This window comes from Anolis sagrei, chromosome 3, assembly GCF_037176765.1.
Source record: "Anolis sagrei isolate rAnoSag1 chromosome 3, rAnoSag1.mat, whole genome shotgun sequence".
Classification (NCBI taxonomy): domain Eukaryota; kingdom Metazoa; phylum Chordata; class Lepidosauria; order Squamata; family Dactyloidae; genus Anolis; species Anolis sagrei.
In genome coordinates this window covers 141210235-141229388 of record NC_090023.1, presented here as the reverse complement: position 1 = coordinate 141229388, position 19154 = coordinate 141210235, and the positions used below count along the sequence as shown (strand labels likewise).

At 40.1% G+C, this 19154-nt stretch overlaps 1 protein-coding gene across 1 annotated transcript in view; it reads right to left on the bottom strand.

Moving 5' to 3' along the window:
- PKD2L1 (polycystin 2 like 1, transient receptor potential cation channel) overlaps positions 1-12060 on the bottom strand; it is a 32708-nt gene extending 20648 nt beyond the window's left edge. Inside the window, exons 1-2 of the mRNA XM_067466918.1 lie at positions 11669-12060; positions 5943-6056 (exon numbers count right to left, since the gene is read on the bottom strand). Of these exons, the coding sequence (XP_067323019.1) occupies positions 5943-6056; positions 11669-11972 (418 nt within the window). The 5' untranslated portion in view covers positions 11973-12060. The remainder of the gene's footprint in view (positions 1-5942; positions 6057-11668) is intronic.
- Positions 12061-19154: the final 7094 nt, after the last annotated feature.

The following is a 19154-nucleotide window of genomic DNA, read 5'->3' as shown; positions in this document are numbered from 1 at the left end:
TGGCTACATATGCACTCTAAGTTTCTTACAAGTCTAAAATTACTAACGTTCCATAGGATGGAGCCATGATAATTAAAGTGTTATGAAACTGATCTATAGTAGACTCTCCGTTAACCAGAACTCAACTGAAACTCACAAAGAACTGGCAAAAATGGAATTATACTGCATTCACAAAACTGTTTTAATAATACAACAAAACTGTGGTACATTTGGTTAAATTTGTCTTTATTTATTTTAATTGCTATATTTTAATGTCAATTGCAAATTAATATAGAGTTTATGGTATGGTATAGTATGGGGTATAGTAGTAGGCATATTTTATGGTAACTCTCAAATAACCAAAACTCCATTTATTTGGCATCTACCAATTCCAATGTGTGCCAGTTAACTGAGAATCTACTGTGCTTCTGTAATGCAAATATACCCCAGGAAGGCAGACAAGCACTGAAACACAAGTATTGAAAACAACTCCCAAGGCTAATTTCATAATTCTCAGTTGCTACATATATGTTAATTCATTAAGAGATGCATCCAGAAAGGGACATAACTGTTAGTTAGATAATGCACAGTTAGACAGGAATGCAGTGGCTGTAACCCTATTGCATTAAACTGGTGATAAATACAGTTCTAATGGACATGTGTTCACACACCTACTAAAGTGTTAAGTGGGTGATGATGTGGAACTGAAGGGACATGCTAAAGAAGCTTAGTCATGACCATGTGACCATTATGACACAAGTTGCATCTTTCATTTTTGTCCCTGTCTGATGACAAGAAGCAGTTTTTTTTTGGTCGTGCCAGGAGCGACTTGAGAAACTGCAAGTTGCTTCTGGTGTGAGAGAATTGGCTGTCTGCAAGGACGTTGCCCAGGGCACAACCGGATGATTTCATGTTTTTATCATCCTTGTGGGAGGCTTCTCTCATGTCCCCGCATGAGGAGCTGGAGTTGATAGAGGGAGCTCATCCGCCTCTCCCCGGATTTGAACCTGCGACCTGTCGGTCTTCAGTCCTGCCGGCACAGGGATTTAACCCACTGCGCCACCGGGGGCTCCACAAGAAGCAGTGGGTTTAAAAGAGCACTGCAAACATGCATTGTCTCTCTTGCCATGATTCTGTTGCTTCTTGCCATACATCTGTTGCTGATATCTGTTACCACTGTGAGTATTTCTCTGCATATGCCAATGACTGATAGGAGATGAGGGGATCCTGATGTGTGTGTATAGCTGTAAATAATGCAATGTGTCAAGATTTAAAGCCTCCACTGCGAGTTTGGATGAAAACTGAGTCAAGGAGTTTTCTTAAACAGGAAGTAGCACAAGGTCAGGCTGTGCAGTCAAACTCTGCTGACAAGTGATAAAGCCTCTGGATGTACGGGTTTCTTTTTTCTAGCTTGCCTCTGAGACAATCAGTGTGATGTGCAATGTATTTAGGAAGGACGTGATTGAGGAAGGAGAAAACTATAAATGACACACCTATCCCGCCTTCAACAATAACTGCCATATTCAGTTCATGCACAGCTCATCATTTGAGGCAACAAACATTTCCAAGACTTGGATAGAACTAAAACAGTGTAGATTCCATTGCAAAGGAATAGGTTATATGTGATCTTGTGCAATTTTGTGCAAAGTGTCAGTGCTCCTTGGAATATCTTCACATCATTTTTTCTGGCTATACCTTCCTTGTACCTTGTGTCAAATTGCCTAGAGCAATTAAATGTTGGTAGGAATTGTGATAAACTCAAATTAAGTTAAATGCACACTACAGGCATGGAAATGTTTGCTTTATTTAGTGGACATATACAAAAATCTCAAAGAATCAGCACTAACTGCCAAAACATAAAAGCTAAAGCAATAAACATAACTACCAGAAAAAGATCTGAGCAAAATGAACATTTAAAAAAAAGTTTATCAGAATAGGGGAAAAATCTTCACTGCAAATCATATAGGTGATATCAATAACTGAGGAAATACCAGCGTTTCTCAACCCAAGGGTTGGGACCCCTGGGGGGGTCGTGAGGGGATGTCAGAGGGGTCACCAAAGACCATCAGACAACACAGTATTTTCTGTTGGTCATGAGTGTTCTGTGTGGAAAGTTTGGCCCCATTCTATCATTGCTGGGGTTCAGAATACTCTTTGATTGTAGGTGATTGTAGGTGAACTATAAATCCCAGCAACTACAACTCCCAAATGTCAAGGTCTATTTTCCTCAAACTCTACCAATGTTCACATTTCAGCATATTGAGCATTTGTGCCAAGTTTGGTCTAGATCTATCATTGTTTGAGTCCTTAGTGCTCTCTGGATATAGATGAACTACAACTTCAAGGTCAATACCCACCAACATCTTCCAATATTTTCTGTTGGTCCTGGGAGTTCTGTGTGCCAAGTTTGCTTCAATTCCATTGTTGGTGGAGTTCAGAATGCTTTGATTTTAGATCAACTATAAATCCTAGCAAATACAACTCCCAAATGACAAAAATTAACCAACACCCCCCCCCCCTCCACCAACCCCACCAGTATTCAAATTTGGGTGTATTGGGTATTTCTGCCAAATTTGGTCCAGTAAATGAAAATATTTCCTGCATGTCAGATATTTACATGATGATTCATAACAGTTGCAAAATTCCAGTTGTGAAGTAGAAACAAAAATAATTTTATGGTTGGGGGTCACCACAACATAAGGAACTGTATTAAGGGGTCACGGCATTAGGAAGGTTGGGAACCACTGTCCTAAGGGAAAGATTGCCTTGAAGAGATACTGGAATCAGACACAGTTTTGGTGAAAAATAGGGAAGTTATACCATGTCAAACAAACACAAGGAAATAACAAAATTATACACAACTGTGTTCCTCTTTTCTCTTAAGAGCATTTTTTTTGTTTTGTTTTGTTTTTTTGTATTTCAACTTTTCAGGGTGGAGCAATGGAGCGGGAGGGGGGGAGTTGGGTATGTGTATGTGTCAATGACTCTTCACAATGTGTCTATGGCCCATGCAGACCTAGCTCCCAGGATAGATATCTTCTGCTTACCCCACAAGGGGAAGTTATCACACGTGTGCATGCGTGCAGAGAGACATAAGTAGTCAGTAAGTTCAATAGATTAATTCTTAAGGAAGGAAGACAATTACGCATGCTACACAAACACATGTTCAAAGCCTCTGTTTCATCCAGATCATATCAGTGCCACTGTGATTGAGTTTTGTGCCCCTGTTTGCAAGTGATAAATATGGCTGGTATACCTGCTCCATTGCAGAGTGCATGAAATATAATCTGTTGCCCTATGAGACATCACAGGTGCTCTTTTGAGATAAAAATGAATCTTCCTAAAACAAACAACGATTGTTATGCTCACATAAAATGCTTTAGTGTTTTGGACAGCGCCACATTAAATCAACCCAGAGAATACAATAGGCACTACCATCTATGTTATCATCCCAGCCACCCCATCCTGTGTTGGGATTTGAAAGAGACACATCAGATTGCTCTGGAGTTGTTAAGCATATATCTCAAATTCCAGAAAGCCGAAGGAAAACGTTGCTGTTCCTAGGAACTGAGAATGGTGCCTCCTTTGGCAAACCTAGGCAAGCTCATATAAGGTCTTTCAGAGTCTGGTTTGAAGTCATATGACCATCTCTTTCCATTCTATCTTAAAACAAATGGTTAGCGCTAAAACTGTTTCAACAAATATGTTCCCTGTAATCAGTCCTCCAGGAGAAGGACACTTTTCCTTGAATGACAGAACTATAGTACATAGTCAGATCAGATTGGTTTAGTTTTATTTGTCTAGGTTCCATAGTTTTATTTGTCTATGGAACATAAGCAAATAACAAGCCACAACAAAGTCCTATATGTACACAATATGCAATAGACAGGCAGTCCCTGAGTTAAAAACATTGTCTTACTAACAACTCATTGTTAAGAAAGGGGGTAAGACAACAGGAAGTGAGAGAAATCGACCTTTTGGAAGGGAAATTTACTCCTGAAAGAGTTTTCATGGGGAAAAAGTGTCTCCACTGAAGCTTTATCACCAATTCCTGTTTCCACAACAAGACCATTTTTTCAAAATCCAAATATCACAGGCACGGAAAGTGAGGTGAAATCTTTTGAACAGGGGCACAAATGGCAAAACAAACACCACAGGAGTGTTAACCTATGTTATCCAAAGCTATGTGTGTGTGTGTGTGTGTGTGTGTACACACACACACACACAAACACACACACACACTAGCTGTCCCCTGCCATGTGTTGCTGTGGCCCAGTCTGTGTACATGTGTTTTGTATATATGTGTGTGTGTATTTGTGTATATGTGTGTTTGCACATGTGTGTGTGTGTGGTTTTGTGCATGCATTGTAATATATTTTTTTGTTTTTTTAGCTTTTTAAATTACTTCTGTTGTGGTTTTTTTTAGTGTTTTTATGAGTGATGGTCAATCGTTGGCCGGATAGGTGCATTGTGTCCAAATTTGGTGCCAATTCGTCCTGTGGTTTTTGAGTTATGGTAATCCCACAAATGCACATTTACATTTTTATTTATAAAGATATATTTGGCTTTTAAAAGTAGCTGTTCTGACTTACATACAAATTCAACTTAAGAACAAATCGACAGAACCTAACTGGTTTTTAACTTGGGGACTGCCTGTTCTTTTTAAACATACCAAAAGCAACCAAAACTCTTACTCTATGAGATGATGAGCACACATGAAAGGCAGTAAATTTATACAAGGACTAAACATTAATGCTATGAATCACTACAGTGTATTATTGACAATGGTACCCCAGGCAACTGACTCCCTTTGCAGTCTGCTCCTGATGTCTTTAGAACTTTTCAGTGGCTCTTTTGGGCTCCTCTAATTAAATATGGCTTTCAGGTTTGAGTAGGGCAATGCACCTGCCTGGAGCACCTCTTGAAGATAGTCCAGAGCAGGGGTCCTCAAACTAAGGCCCGGGGCTGAATACGGCTCTCCAAGGTCATTTACCCGGCCCTCGCTCAGGATCAACCTGAGTCTGAAAGGACTTGATAGCACACAACAACAATTCTATCTCATCAGCCAAAGGCAGGCCCACACTTCCCATTAAAATACTAATAAGTTTATATTTGTTAAAATTGTTCTTCATTTTAATTATTGTATTGTTTTAAAGTATTCTTACACTACAAATAGAATATGTGCAGTGTGCATAGGAATTTATTAATTTTTTTAATATTATAATCCAGCCCTCCAACAGTTTGAGGGACTGTGACCTGGCCCTCTATTTGAAAAGTTTGAGGACCCCTGTTCCAGAGGTTGTAGTTATGCAGTTCTTGAATGTGGAACAAGCCAATACACAAAGGAATACATACAGACTTTTATACCATACTCTTTATATTCCCACCATTACCTTCCAGTAGAGACAATTCAATGACAGAGACAGCCCAAATGGGGCCTGACAGAGACAGCCCAAATGATGTTATGTGGGCTATGAATCCCCAGCAGGATAGTCTCTTAAAAATCATTTGTAAAAGTATTGAAATTTCTTTACCAATACAATGTCTGTACTAGCAAGTTCATATAGAAAGATGATTGACTAGAGTATTCACCAGTTTAGTAACAGAACCACCATTCTAACCTAAACACCCATCCTGAAAAACAAACACTTAAAATTGGCATAGCATGAATGGGAAACCTATTCAAGCAGAGGAAATCTGAATAAATTGCACCAACCCAATTTCCCAGGCTTTCACTGAGGCTGTTTTGAGAGGTCTAGTGGGACATATTAGTTATTTACTTTACTTTTGTCCTGACTTTTTCCCCAATATAAGGACTCAGTTATAAATACAAACACACTATTTAACCAAACAGGTGTCTTGCATTGGCTGGGTTCAACATTCAACTGATCTAAAGAAGATAGCAACCAAGAAAAAACAGAGACAAAAGGAAAAACAGCCCCCAGAGAAACAATGCTACTCACACAAACAGATATCCACTAGGAATACAATGTAAACCAACAGTTCCCGCAGTGTGGTCTTTACATAAAGTTCTCGGTCCTCGGCAGTGTTTTCAGTCAGAGTTGTGCCCCAAAGTCCTGGAAAGACAGAGATAAGAGGGACAAGTGATGAATATTATAGTTCTGGACTTATCCACATTCTGTTATGGCCATTAAATTAACAACTCAGCCCCCTTCTACTCTGCCATATAATTCAGATTATCCACGTTATCTGCTTTGAACTGGGTTATACGAGTCTACACTGCTAGATAATCCAGTTCAAAGCAGATATTCGATTTTATGTGACAGCGTAAAAGGGACCTCAGTTGCTCTAGCATGTTGGCACTAATGTAAATAGGACTGCTCTAATAAAATTGAGCTTTGTCTAACAATCCATTTCAATGGCTATGTGTCAAAGATATCTGACCCACGAGAAGCCAGTTGATTTGACTATTTTTTATAAATGTGAGCATATAAGGTTGTAGTCCTTTATGAATTTAAAATTAAGGCCCATCTACACTATAGAATTGATGCGGTGTGACATTTAAGTGACATAGCTTAATGCTATGGAATCACAGAAGTTGTAGTTTTTCAAGGTCTTTAGCTTGCTCTGTCAAAGAATGCTGGTGCCTCACTAAAATACAAATCCCAGGATTCCATCGCATTGTGCCAGGGAATTTTCAAGTGGTATCAAACTGCATTAATTGCACAGGGTAGATGCAGCCTGAACACAAGTTGAATTGAATCCTTCACTATAGCATTTAACTGTGTTAAAAAGCAAGTTTCTAATCCATATGACATTTGAGATAGTTTTAAAACTTGGGAAACAACGCCCCCCATTTTGTTACTCTCAGTCTTGTTCCACGATCCATGCCTTTTTGATTGCGATAGAGGAAGAACATTCCAAAGTAGGTGAATAGCACTGGATGTTTTCTTCTGAGCCGAAACAATGTGGTATCAATGTATTGTTGAAGGCTTTCAGGGCCGGAATCACTCGGTTGTTGTAGGTTTTTTCAGGCTGTATGGCCATGTTCTAGGAGCATTCTCTCCTGTTAATATCTCTGCTTTGGTACCATTCAGTTGCAGGTTTGGAAAGGAAATCAATAATGCATATACAAGACTAAACCCAAAATAGAACACATTCACTGGTCCAGTGTTGTAGACAATTTAGAAACTGCCAAAATATAAACACAAGCTGTGCAGTAAGGACTTTATCACATTTACTGTTGGCTCCATGGGGATTATCCAGCCTCTGTGGTGAATCTGCGAGGGAGCAGGGCAATCTTGTCACCCTACATCTCAATCACCTGCAGCGATGCTTCCCCATCACATGTGGGGAAGTGTCACAACATGGCTTCATCCTGTGTGGTGGGCAAGCGTCCTAGGATGCTTGCGGCACAGTTCATCCATGGAGCCCTGGCTCAAGTGAGTGTGCATCATGTGATGGGCAGTGTGGGGTTCTGTAGATGAAGTATGTTGAAAGTGTCCTAGGGCGTTTGTGAAGGCCTATGTGATGAAGTTATATGTGAGCAACCTGATAAGAATAATTCATCATAAATTGATTTAATATATTCTATTGAATAGTATATCACTTGCATGCCATCCAATCTAATTGTAAGTCACTAAGTACAAAGACAACGAATGTCACCTCTGATATGATAACTGATCTACATAGGTACTTGGCATTTGAAGTAACATGTTAACAATTAGAGTAGTTCACCTGTGGAGCCAATTGCTGAGAGAAATGGTAGGATCGCTTTCCTTGGGCATATTCAAAAAGATGCTAGACAGCTACCTGCTGGAGATGCTTAGGCGAAGATCCTGCAATGAGTAGGGAGTTGGACCTGATGGCCGAAGATGCCTCTTCACACCCTGTGATGCTATGAATCTGCATTTCACACTGAGCCAAATAACTTCATGGACTGGGTTCCTTTTGAAAGTTGTTCATTTCTTTGATCAGTTCTCTGCTGATGAGCTATGTGATACCATAAAAGGGCTTAAACACTACTTATGGCTTGTTGTTGCTGTTGTTCCCACTTAAACTTTAATCCAATGCAAATGTAAATGTCTACTTGAAAGCTGAGTAGGTGTGCCCACATCAATAGCCAACCTGTTCCTTTCATATCATCTCAAGTGGTTCAGTTCTAAGGTCTCCCAGATTCAAAGCTCAGAGATGGATATGGCTCCACACCCTAATCGAAAGCACTCAGATTTGAACAGCACAGGAAGGCTAAAAGCTTGACTAATGTTCAGTGATGCCATAGAGCTCTTTCTGGTTCCCAACGTGAGTTAAAACTTTGTGTGCTCATCCTCCTTAAAGTGGTATGATTATTACAAAACTGCAACAAACATTGTATCTGTCTCATATCTGTAGAAATCAACCTCATGTATAAATTGAAAGTATGTTTGGGGCCAAAATTATGGATTTTGTTATGGCCTATAGATAAGTTGCAGTCATTCCAAGAAAGAGGAAAACACCAATTCTGCCTCAGGGTACCAGTTGCCCCTGGTTGCACCACCACAACTATTTTCCAGACCAATTATTCAAAAAGGCTAGAAGCAGCACTGCTGCAGAGTGTAAAAGAGGTTGGTGCTTCTCTTAGGTTCTCTTGGAGTGGAATAAGCTTTTGCCTTTTACGCTGTGAGCAAAGGAAACTGTTCCTTTCTGAAGAGAATTAGGCACAGTAGTTACATTGTCCCATAGATAAGTCAGTCCATTTTGGACAGAGGTGTTAATTTTGAGAGAGAAAGTTATCATTAGTTAACCGGTTGATCAAAATGTTAGTGTTGGTTCAGACTATGGGATTTACAAACAATGGCATTCAAGATTGTTCGGGTTTTTTTCAACCTTGAGGAGCACATTCCTTTAAAATGGTCCTTTAAAAGCTTTCTTTCTGCTATCAAGGATTTCCCTTCACATGGTCCATATGAATGTTGTTTGGATATTTGTGGGTGAGGAGTCCAATGCATTTCGTATTTGTGACATCAAAAAAAGGCTGCATGACAGCATAGGGAATCATCTTTCAATGGGCTCAATTAACTTTGTTGTTTGTATGAATCTGTTTCATATGAACATACACACTTTACTAACTCTTCAAATTACTTGGTTTTTTTTGGTAAAAAAATTATTTGGTTCTTGTGGGTTTTTTTGGGCTATAGGGCCATGTTCTAGAGGCATTTCTCCTGACGTTTCGCCTGCATCTATGGCAAGCACCCTCAGAGGTAGTGAGATCTGTTGGAATTAGGACAATGGGTTTATATATATGTGGAATGGCTGGGGTGGGGCAAAGAGCTCTTCTCTGCTGGAGCCAGGTGTGAATGTTTCAAATGACCACCTTCATTAGCATTTTGTTGAGAGATGTTAAGATGTGCCTGGTTGTTTCCTCTCTGCTGTTTTGCTGTTGTAGTTTTAGAGTTTTTTAATACTGGTAGCCAGATTTTGTTCATTTTCATGGTCTCTTCCTTTCTATTGAAATTGTCCACATGCTTGTGGTTTTCAATGGCTTCTCTGTGTAGTCTGACATGGTGGTTGTTGGTGTGGTCCAGCATTTCTGTGTTCTCAAATAATATACTGTAATAATAATAATTACAATGATTATTCTCCTAATCCCTACAAAATTGGAGGGGTGACAACTAAATAAGTACAGGCAGTTCCTGAGTTACAAACATCCAACTTACAAATGGCTCAAAATTAAGAACAGGGAGTGAAACAACAGAAAGTGAGAGAAATCTGCCCCTCGGATGGGAAGTTCACTCCTGGAAGAGTTATCATGGGGGGAAAGTGTCTCCACTGAAACTTTCTCACCAATCCTAGTTTCCAAAACAAGCAATATTAAATCAGCATTTGCAAAGCTTTGCTAAGCAGGCTGATTTCACTTTTGGTGTACAACTGAAGCATTTTCTGCAGAATCCACCGTAAACACTGCACGTGGTTGCTAACAGATTCATGTAAATGTGTTGAGTTGGGAAACTTTTTAATGTTGCCAAATCTTTCGTGACCTCAACACTGAGCATTTGGGGTTGAGACCCATAGTTTAAGAAGCAATTGTCTAATCAACAAGAACTGGCTCCTCTCTCTTCCCCATTCCTTCTTGGTTTTTAGCTCCCTTTCCCCAACTCATCCCCAGGATATTTGGGAATTTGCCAACACTTCTGATAGTTCCACTTTCCATATCTTCTTGGGATAAACCCAACCTACTTAGGTTCATGTGACACCAAGTTTTGCCAGGTTCAGCAGATGTGAAAGGTACATAGCCTGGGAATATGCCTTATAATTGCCCAGTAACTATTAATATTAGTATCCCACTTCTTTTCTCACAAAGGAGACTCCAAGTGACTGCCCTCTCTCTTCAGAACCACTTGTTAATGAAGGTTCATAGATGGGTGAAAATTGGACCCAGCTCAGTGCTTCAGCAACAAGGGCAACACACTGCGAGGTAACACATAGAGAGCAGGTGCATGGCAGGGGGTTGCATGGGATGTGACCCAATTCTATGATTCCATTACTTCTATGCCCTAAACAAATGTCAGCGAAATACATCACCCTAGACAGCTCAAGGAAGGGAGTCTTGCCATATTTGATAAGAAGAGAACAAAATGCAGATATGGATGTTTCTGGTTCACCTAGTCAGACGTCTAATCTTCCAATGCATCAGATCCTGTATCGTATCAAATTTCTTCCATTTAGTATTTAAAAAGCTGCCCCATTCCATCTAATATTCTATCACATGATTGCTGAAATCTTTGTGACACTCTCCTCTTCTATGATTATGCTTTTTCTGCCTCATAGGAGGTTGGTCTAGATGACCCATGTGGTCTCGTCCAACTCTATTATTCGATGAATCTATGAGCTGATCCTTATCATTTCAAATGACATTGTAACAAGGTATTAATTCTGAAATCATCACAAAACTTTCCAAAAAGCATTTCATCGCAAGTTTATAGAGACAGCCAAGGTTAGCTGAGAATGTATGATGTTCTTCCCCTGCTTATTTACTGGTGACAATCAAACCAATAAAGTCCTGGCACTTACTAATGAAACCCAGTTATATAGGTCTAGATAGACACAAACCCAAGTATATGTCTTGCATCTGAGGATGTTTACAAAAGCTTATGTTCTTCTTATTATTATTTATAATAATTTCTCTCAATAATGGGACTCAAGGCATCTTACAAAATATTAGAAATAATTCTACTTAAAAACAATACTAAAATCAGAAGAAGACAATAAATATGCAATTAAAGTAATTAAACAAATTGCAAATTCAAACATAAACAATCCTAAAATGCATTAAGCACTACAAAAAAACTCTTCATTCTCTAAGTTAGTCTCTAAGATACTATAAGATCCCTATAAGTGGAACTTGCTTTGAAATGAGCATCTATATAATTACATTTCTTTGAGCTCAGGAAAATTACATTGGCATTGTTCAAATAGTTGGAGGGGTGTGGATTTGAGCTCAGGCTCATCAAATGTAAAAGTGTAGTAGATTATTTGGGGTCTGCTCCATTCCTGCCTTACAGCCTCTGGATGACACAGGGCAACCAAGTACTGGACAACAACCACTTTACTAAGCAAGCACTATTTCTACATTAATTTCTGTAAAAAATGTTATTTTCTTGCTTCCCCTTGTCTGGATACGAAGCTATCACAAACTGCTGGCCTTCTTCTGCATTTCCAAACTCTGCTTCGCCTCATCCCACCCAGTTACCTCGAATGCCTTTGAAGATAAAGAAACAGATTCCAGGGAAGGGCTTCTTCTCCTTCTTCTTTGCTTCCTCAGTTTTCTTGCTTTCTTTTTCATAGGCGGGAGAGTCAGTCAGTTTCTCAATATTCTCATAGGGGTTTTCTAGGATTGATTTGGGGTTGTAGATGGTTCTGATTTTCAATGAAGAGGAAGGTGAACCATTATACACAGGATTGTCCCATGCGTTCTTCCCCAGAGTGTCCAGTTCATGCTCTTCTTGAGCTTGGAAGTGGCTTTCAGCTCGGTTGCTTCGGTGGAAAGAGCCCATGACTATATAAACAGAAGTTTATTTTTTGCCTTGTTGCAAAGGATGCACTGCTGTTCAAAGGAGCACAAAGGGCGTGTAAAGCAGGCAGGTCAGCAACAGGAGCCAGATGAGTTTACTCTGCACTCTGCTCAGTGGAGTCTTTTATACCAATTCACTGGGTGGCAGCTAGAGAATGGAGGCACTGGCCATTGTTGGAGGCAGCTGTAAGTCCTATTCTTCACAGCATGCAGTTACACCCAGGGGAGGATCTCTTCCTCCCTGCAGAGGGAGGAAAAGAAGAGCCAGACTATTGAACACATTGGGTTGCAGGCAGTGGTGAGTAGCACCTGGCATATCCCAAAAAACTGTGGGTTAGGTTTTAAATACAGAAGGTTTTAAATATCAGAAGAGCATTTGAGGTCTGTATATCACACTTTAAATTTGTTTCCAATATTTGGACTGGTGTCCCTTCAGATCTTTGCGTTCAATATAACACACACCCTCCAATCAAGAAGCAATATTTGCTCACATTATAGCTGGCAGTTTATTAAATCATTCGAAGCAGACTCTGGTACATTACAGGATTACAAACCTGCCTGTTTGATAAAACAAATAAAGGTGTACAGATAGCTAGAGCAAATAGGGATTGAATTAGCAGCTACCTCTACTGTTAGGTTCTCTGCCATCACAACCACTGGCATACATGTGTGGATTCATGTCATAATATATGCTTATTGGAGGGATATACAGGTAGCTCCCATGTTACAAATATCTGACTTTAAAATGACTTACAATTAAGAATAGGGGTGGAACAATAGGAAATTAGAGAAATCTACCCCCCCCCCCCCCCCGGAAGGGAAATTCACTCCTTATCATGGGGTAAAGTTGTCTCTACTGAAGCGTTGTCACCAAGCTTTGTTTCCACAACAAGCCCAATTTTTCAAAATCCAATTCTCATTGGGACAGAAAGTGAGGGAGAATCTTCTGAAGAGGGGCTCAGACACCAAAACAAACACCACCCTTCCCTACACTATCCAAATCTTATAGATAAATAGATAGATAGGCTGAAGTTACACTTTAAAATGTACCTGTTCCTGACCTATATATAAATTTAACTTAAGAACATATCTACAGAACTTATCTTGTTCATAACATGGGGACTGCCTGTACATAGCTTCATTCTTTGGTTTGTCTCCTCCCTAGGTTCACGAACATTTAAGTAGGGAAAGTGTGATTTACAGCATTGCCATATACATGTTGAGAATCCTTTTTTTGGAATTTGAAAATCTGAAATACTCCAAAATTCAAAACTGTTCATATGAGTGACTGAACCATGAGTAATTAGCCATTATAAAGACTGAAAAACCTTTATCATCTTATGCAGACCTTTGGAAATTTGGGGCACAGATCATGATGTACATCTTACAGTACATTTTATTTCACTCCCACAGCTTTATATACATGCTTTATATTTTAAATGTATTTGTTCTGATTCCTAGAAGATTAGATGACTGAGATATTTGTCCTTCATTTTACTTGTTTAATTATTCTTGATCATGATTGTACATGATGTTCCACCCTTGGAGAAAAGGATGTTCTAAATCAGGGGTCCTCAAACTAAGGCCCAGGGGCTGGATACGGCCCTCCAAGGTCATTTACCCGGCCCTCGCTCAGGGTCAACCTACATCTGAAATGACTTGAAAGCATGTAACAACAACAATCCTATCTCATCAGCCATACTTCCCATTGAAATACTATTAAGTTTATATTTGTTAAAATTGTTCTTAATTTTAATTATTGTAGTGTTTTTAAGTGTTTTTTGCACTACAAATAAGATATGTTCAGTGTGCATAGGAATTCATTCATGTTTTTTTCAAATTATAATTTGGCCCTCCAACAGTTTGAGGGAGGGATAGCCAATAGTCCAGAGGACAGGAGCAGAATTCAAAACGATCTTGACAGATTAGAGAGATGGGCCAAAACTAACAAAATGAAGTTCAACAGTGACAAATGCAAGATACTCCACTTTGGCAGAAAAAATGAAATGCAAAGATACAGAATGGGTGACGCCTGGCTCGAGAGCAGTACGTGTGAAAAAGATCTTGGAGTCCTCGTGGACAACAAGTTAAACATGAGCCAACAATGTGATGTGGCGGCAAAAAAAGCCAATGGGATTTTGGCCTGCATCAATAGGAGCATAGTGTCTAGATCTAAGGAAGTAATGCTACCCCTCTATTCTGCTTTGGTTAGACCACATCTGGAATATTGTGGGCACCACAATTCAAGAGAGATATTGACAAGCTGGAATGTGTCCAGAGGAGGGCGACTAAAATGATCAAGGGTCTGGAGAACAAGCCCTATGAGGAGCGGCTTAGGGAACTGGGCATGTTTAGCCTGAAGAAGAGAAGGCTGAGAGGAGATATGATAGCCATGTATAAATATGTGAGAGGAAGCCACAGGGAGGAGGGAGCAAGCTTGTTTTCTGCTTCCTTGGAGACTAGGACGCGGAACAATGGCTTCAAACTACAAGAGAGGAGATTCCATCTGAACATTAGGAAGAACTTCCTGACTGTGAGAGCCGTTCAGCAGTGGAACTCTCTGCCCCAGAGTGTGGTGGAGGCTCCTTCTTTGGAAGCTTTTAAGCAGAGGCTGGATGGCCATCTGTCAGGGGTGATTTGAATGCAATATTCCTGCTTCTTGGCAGGGGGTTGGACTGGATGGCCCATGAGGTCTCTTCCAACTCTTTGATTCTATCTATGATTCTATGACTGTGACCTGGCCCTCTGTTTGAAAAGTTTGAGGACCCCTGTTCTAAATAAACATTATATATCTTCATAATCTTTGTTATGATTCACCTGCTAAACCCAGTTAGGAGATGTATCTAAACTTTCCCATTAAGATAATGTTGTATGTAAACAATATGATTAATTTGAGGAATTGTTTCTTAGGCAGAGGCAGGGAAGAGGTTCCAGTCCTATTCAACAGTATGTGTTTGTTCGGAGGAAGTGATGTTGAGCCAAGAACACCCCCCCCCCCCCCCAGCAAAATCTTCATTTGGACCATGGCGGCAGATTCAAACCTCGCTAACTCAAAGCCCAGAGTCCCGAAGGCTTGCCGGAGGAATATTTGTAGCAGCTGCCAGCTCCAGAGGATATATTGTCCCCAACCCCCTTTTATGAATTACAAAATAACTCCTTTAATAAACAGACACCCTGTTGTCCCTTTGCCCTCACAATTGCTTCACTGTAGCCTTTATTGTCTCCTTCTTTGCTTTCCTTTTTACTTTCACAGCCTGCCCAGCAGGGCTTCTTTCCCTTCTCTTCCCCTTTCCACTGCCTCCTTTGCATGCCCCGACCCTGGGTCAACTTTCATACCCTAAAGACCCCGCCATCCCGAGCCAGATGCCCCTGGTATCTGCAAATTAGGCGATGCCAGGATTCCTTATGTTTGTGTGTTTTAATATTTTATTATTTATAATCTCCTGAAATATATTTGGAGCCATTAAGCCACTGCCACGACCTTAGTGACATTTTCTGGCACTCGTAGACCTGGAATTCCCCTTGTGTCTTCTTGGTCTTCACCTTAACAAAGGACGCAAGCACCCATCGTCTTCAGAATCAATCCATCTCTATTGATTCCATGTTGAACTGATTGCACAAAGGATGACTAGACCCTGAATTCGGCTAACCTCTTTTTGTGCAGCCAGATGGGCATAAAAGTCTCATTATTATCTGGCACCCTTCTTGAAGTTTGGAAGGTCATGCCACAGCTTTTCCGATTACCATTTCCTTTTTCCCAGGAACAGATTTCTTAATCCCACAACTCTGGACAGCATGTTTGTAAGGTCAACAATAGACACAAGCACCATGGGCGCCAGGCCCACCTGATGGATCATTCACTAGACAATAGTCATGGGCCTAAAAATTGTCCCATTCATTTGATTTCTGTTCTGTTTTGTTCCAATCCATTCGGATGGCACAAAACAGAAAGGCACCACCTCATACTGAATGCACAGCAATGGTCTCATTCAAACAACCTATTTTATGATTGTAATACTATATATATATATATATATATATATATATATATATATATAAAATATGCGCCGTGCCAAAGAGTCCTGCATGTAAGGAAACTCTCAGGCCAAGAGCTTGAGTCCCTCTGGGCAAATGAGAAATCTCAGAATGCGACTGGATGTTGCCATGGCAGTTAGAACGGCAGTGAAAACAGAACATCACAAGCCTTCCATCCCCAACTGCCAAACTGGTGGACATGGAGTGAACGGCTAGGAAGGTGGACGAAAGACAGACTGAGAGGCCACCAACTGTCACCATATCCATGCTTTTGGATTGGAACTTCTTTCTGCAAAGATTGTGTGCTGGTCTCTGTGCACACATATCGACGCGTATAAAACAAACTCTCACAAAGGCATCTCCCAAGCGATCCAAAATCAACAGAAACCCATGCTGACCAGTGAGTGGCAACAGGGACTGGGAGCTCTGGGAGCCCCAATCTGTGAAGCAGCTCATGGCGGAGGATATAGACAGGACTTGCCTTTAAGAGAGAATCATACTCAACCAAGGGTGACAGCCTAAGGCAATGATTGAGGAAAGAGGGAATCAAGAAAAATGAGAACACAATTAACTGTATTGGATAAATATTCCAAGAGGTTGACAGATTCCTTCTAGTTCCACTTTAAATTCTAAAGCATATTGAAGTCCCCTCAAAATGTCACAGCTGCAAACTGGGACCTTGGTGGCCAAGCAACATTTACTGCAGCTAAGAAGGTAAAACGAAAGACAGAAGGGAGAAAAGGCAGCAGGGTTTTGTATTTGCTTGAACCTCCTGGGCCCCCTTTCCTAGTTGCTCACTGAAGTTGAGTTACTTTGAGCTCTATTTGCAGCCACTGAAGTAGGGTGGCTGAGGAAGTGAGATTAGGAAAGAGAAATTAGGCCATTTTAAGAGCAGCTAAAATAAGTATGATAACAGAGGCTGATTTGGGACCATCCCAGACAAACTGAGACAGTTGATGTGTATGATTCTGCCCACCCTGCTTCCCATCCCCAAAATGAACAGTCTCTAAATGGTTAGCACTTTGGTTGGCCATCCACATTCACATATTTTGTATCTATGGATTCAAATATCTACAACTTAGAAATGTTAAAAATTCAAACAAAAACCATCACTGATTGGGTCAATTTATATCACTTTTAAGCACTTCTGGTGCTTCTGAAATCAGTCACAATTTAGGAAATTATCAGATTATTTCCAGGGAAAAAAGACAAACAGACACAAACTGAGGCCATCTTCAAGTGATAGGGTGCCACTTACATTTCAAATGAACACTGTTGCCAGCCATTTTTAACGTAGCTGTATTTTAAATTGCTTTTAGGGTATTTGTTGTAATGTTTAGCTATGTTTTAGTTAACTATGTCTTATTGGGTTGTTTTATTTTTTATCACAATGCTCAATTCTTTGTCGTAAGTTCACTGTTATTAGTGTTGCTTTATTGTGTATTATTTTGATATGTTTGAACTCACCTGAGGCATTGAATACTTGTCTTTTTGTATGTGTAAACTGTCCCTTTGTGGAGAGAGAGCAGTCTAGAAATAATAATAATAATAATAGTAGTAATAATAATAATAATAATTATTATTATTATTATTCAGGAAGGCAGTTTTGAGAAGATGCTAGGAATTGAAAGAATTAATCTTGTATTGTGCCAGGCTTCTTTCAAAAGTAAAGACAAATCACCGCTTTGAGTCGCCTGAGAGCTGAGAAAAGCAGTATATAAATAAAGTAAATAAATAAATAAATAAATAAATAAATTTGGGGGTGGGATATATCATAGTGGAGATTAACTATTTTCAAATCCATAATCTTGAAAAATCTTGCATATATTATGAAAGGAGTAGATGGTTGCTAAACAGTTGTTTCCAAGTCTGAAAAGAGAGATTATTCATTGTTGGCAGATGTTTTATTACTGCTGCACATCAGTTCTGAAAAAAAAATCTGCATTTAATTGATATATCAAGCTAAACTTTGGAAAAATTTGGAACCTTTCAGCAACATCAAACCATCAAACCCAGGATGACAGCGACAGAGACACAAGAGAGAGAAGCTCTATTTTCAAAACTGTGATAGGACTCTTATCACCTGGCAGAGTGACTATTCCCAGAATCCTTCCAATTGGCATAACCTCCCAGCAGAAATGAAATATCTCCAAATAAAGTCTTAATTTTGTTTGTTTGTTTTGTCAAAATGCAGACCAGGAGTTAGAGATCATAGAATCAAGAGAACTCGAGGGCATCCAGTCTAACCTCTGCCAAGAAGCAGGAAAAATTGCATTCAAAGCACCCCTGAGAGATGGCCATCCAGCTACTGCATATAAGCAGTTGATTTTCCATTGCTTTTTCTCACATTGTGAACTTTCTGATGGGGGCAAGGAGGCACTGATCCCTCTGTTTCTTTCTGCAGGTGCACAGCTTGGCCAGCCAAGCTCCACAAGCCTTAGGGGTGAAGCAAAGTATTCAGCTAACGTTCCAGCCTCCAACCATTGCTCCTCAACTCCTTTCCCTCCACTCTCCTCCTCTCCCCCCCCCTCTCCACCCCCTCTTCCCTCCCCTTTCCCTCCCCTTCCCTCCTTCCCCTTCCCCTCCTTCCCCTCCCCTCCCTTTCCTTCCTCTCACTCCCTCCCCTCCTCCCTTCCCCTCCTCTCCCTTTCCTCACATCCCAATCCCTCCTCCCCTCATCTCACACCTCACACACCACAGGCACCACACACACATCACAGAAAACCCATACATTTCACATACATTACACACTACACATACCTCACATACCACACACATACACGACATACACTTCATATACCACACATACACCAGGCACATCTGAAATATCTCATCCAGTTTATAGTTCCCTTTCATACTACCTCTTCATAATAATAATCATCATCATCATCAGCATCAGCATCATCATCATCATCATCATCTTTATTTGGATTCCACCCTATTTTCCTGGAGGGACTCAGAGCAGATTCCAACATACAAGAAGAACATTCAATGTCTTGATAAAACACACAAATATAAAAGAATGGTCCAAAATAACACCACATCTGAAATGAGATCAGAACCTAACAACACTAAATTACATAAATTTATTTATTTATTTATTTGTTTACAACATTTATATGTCCTGAGG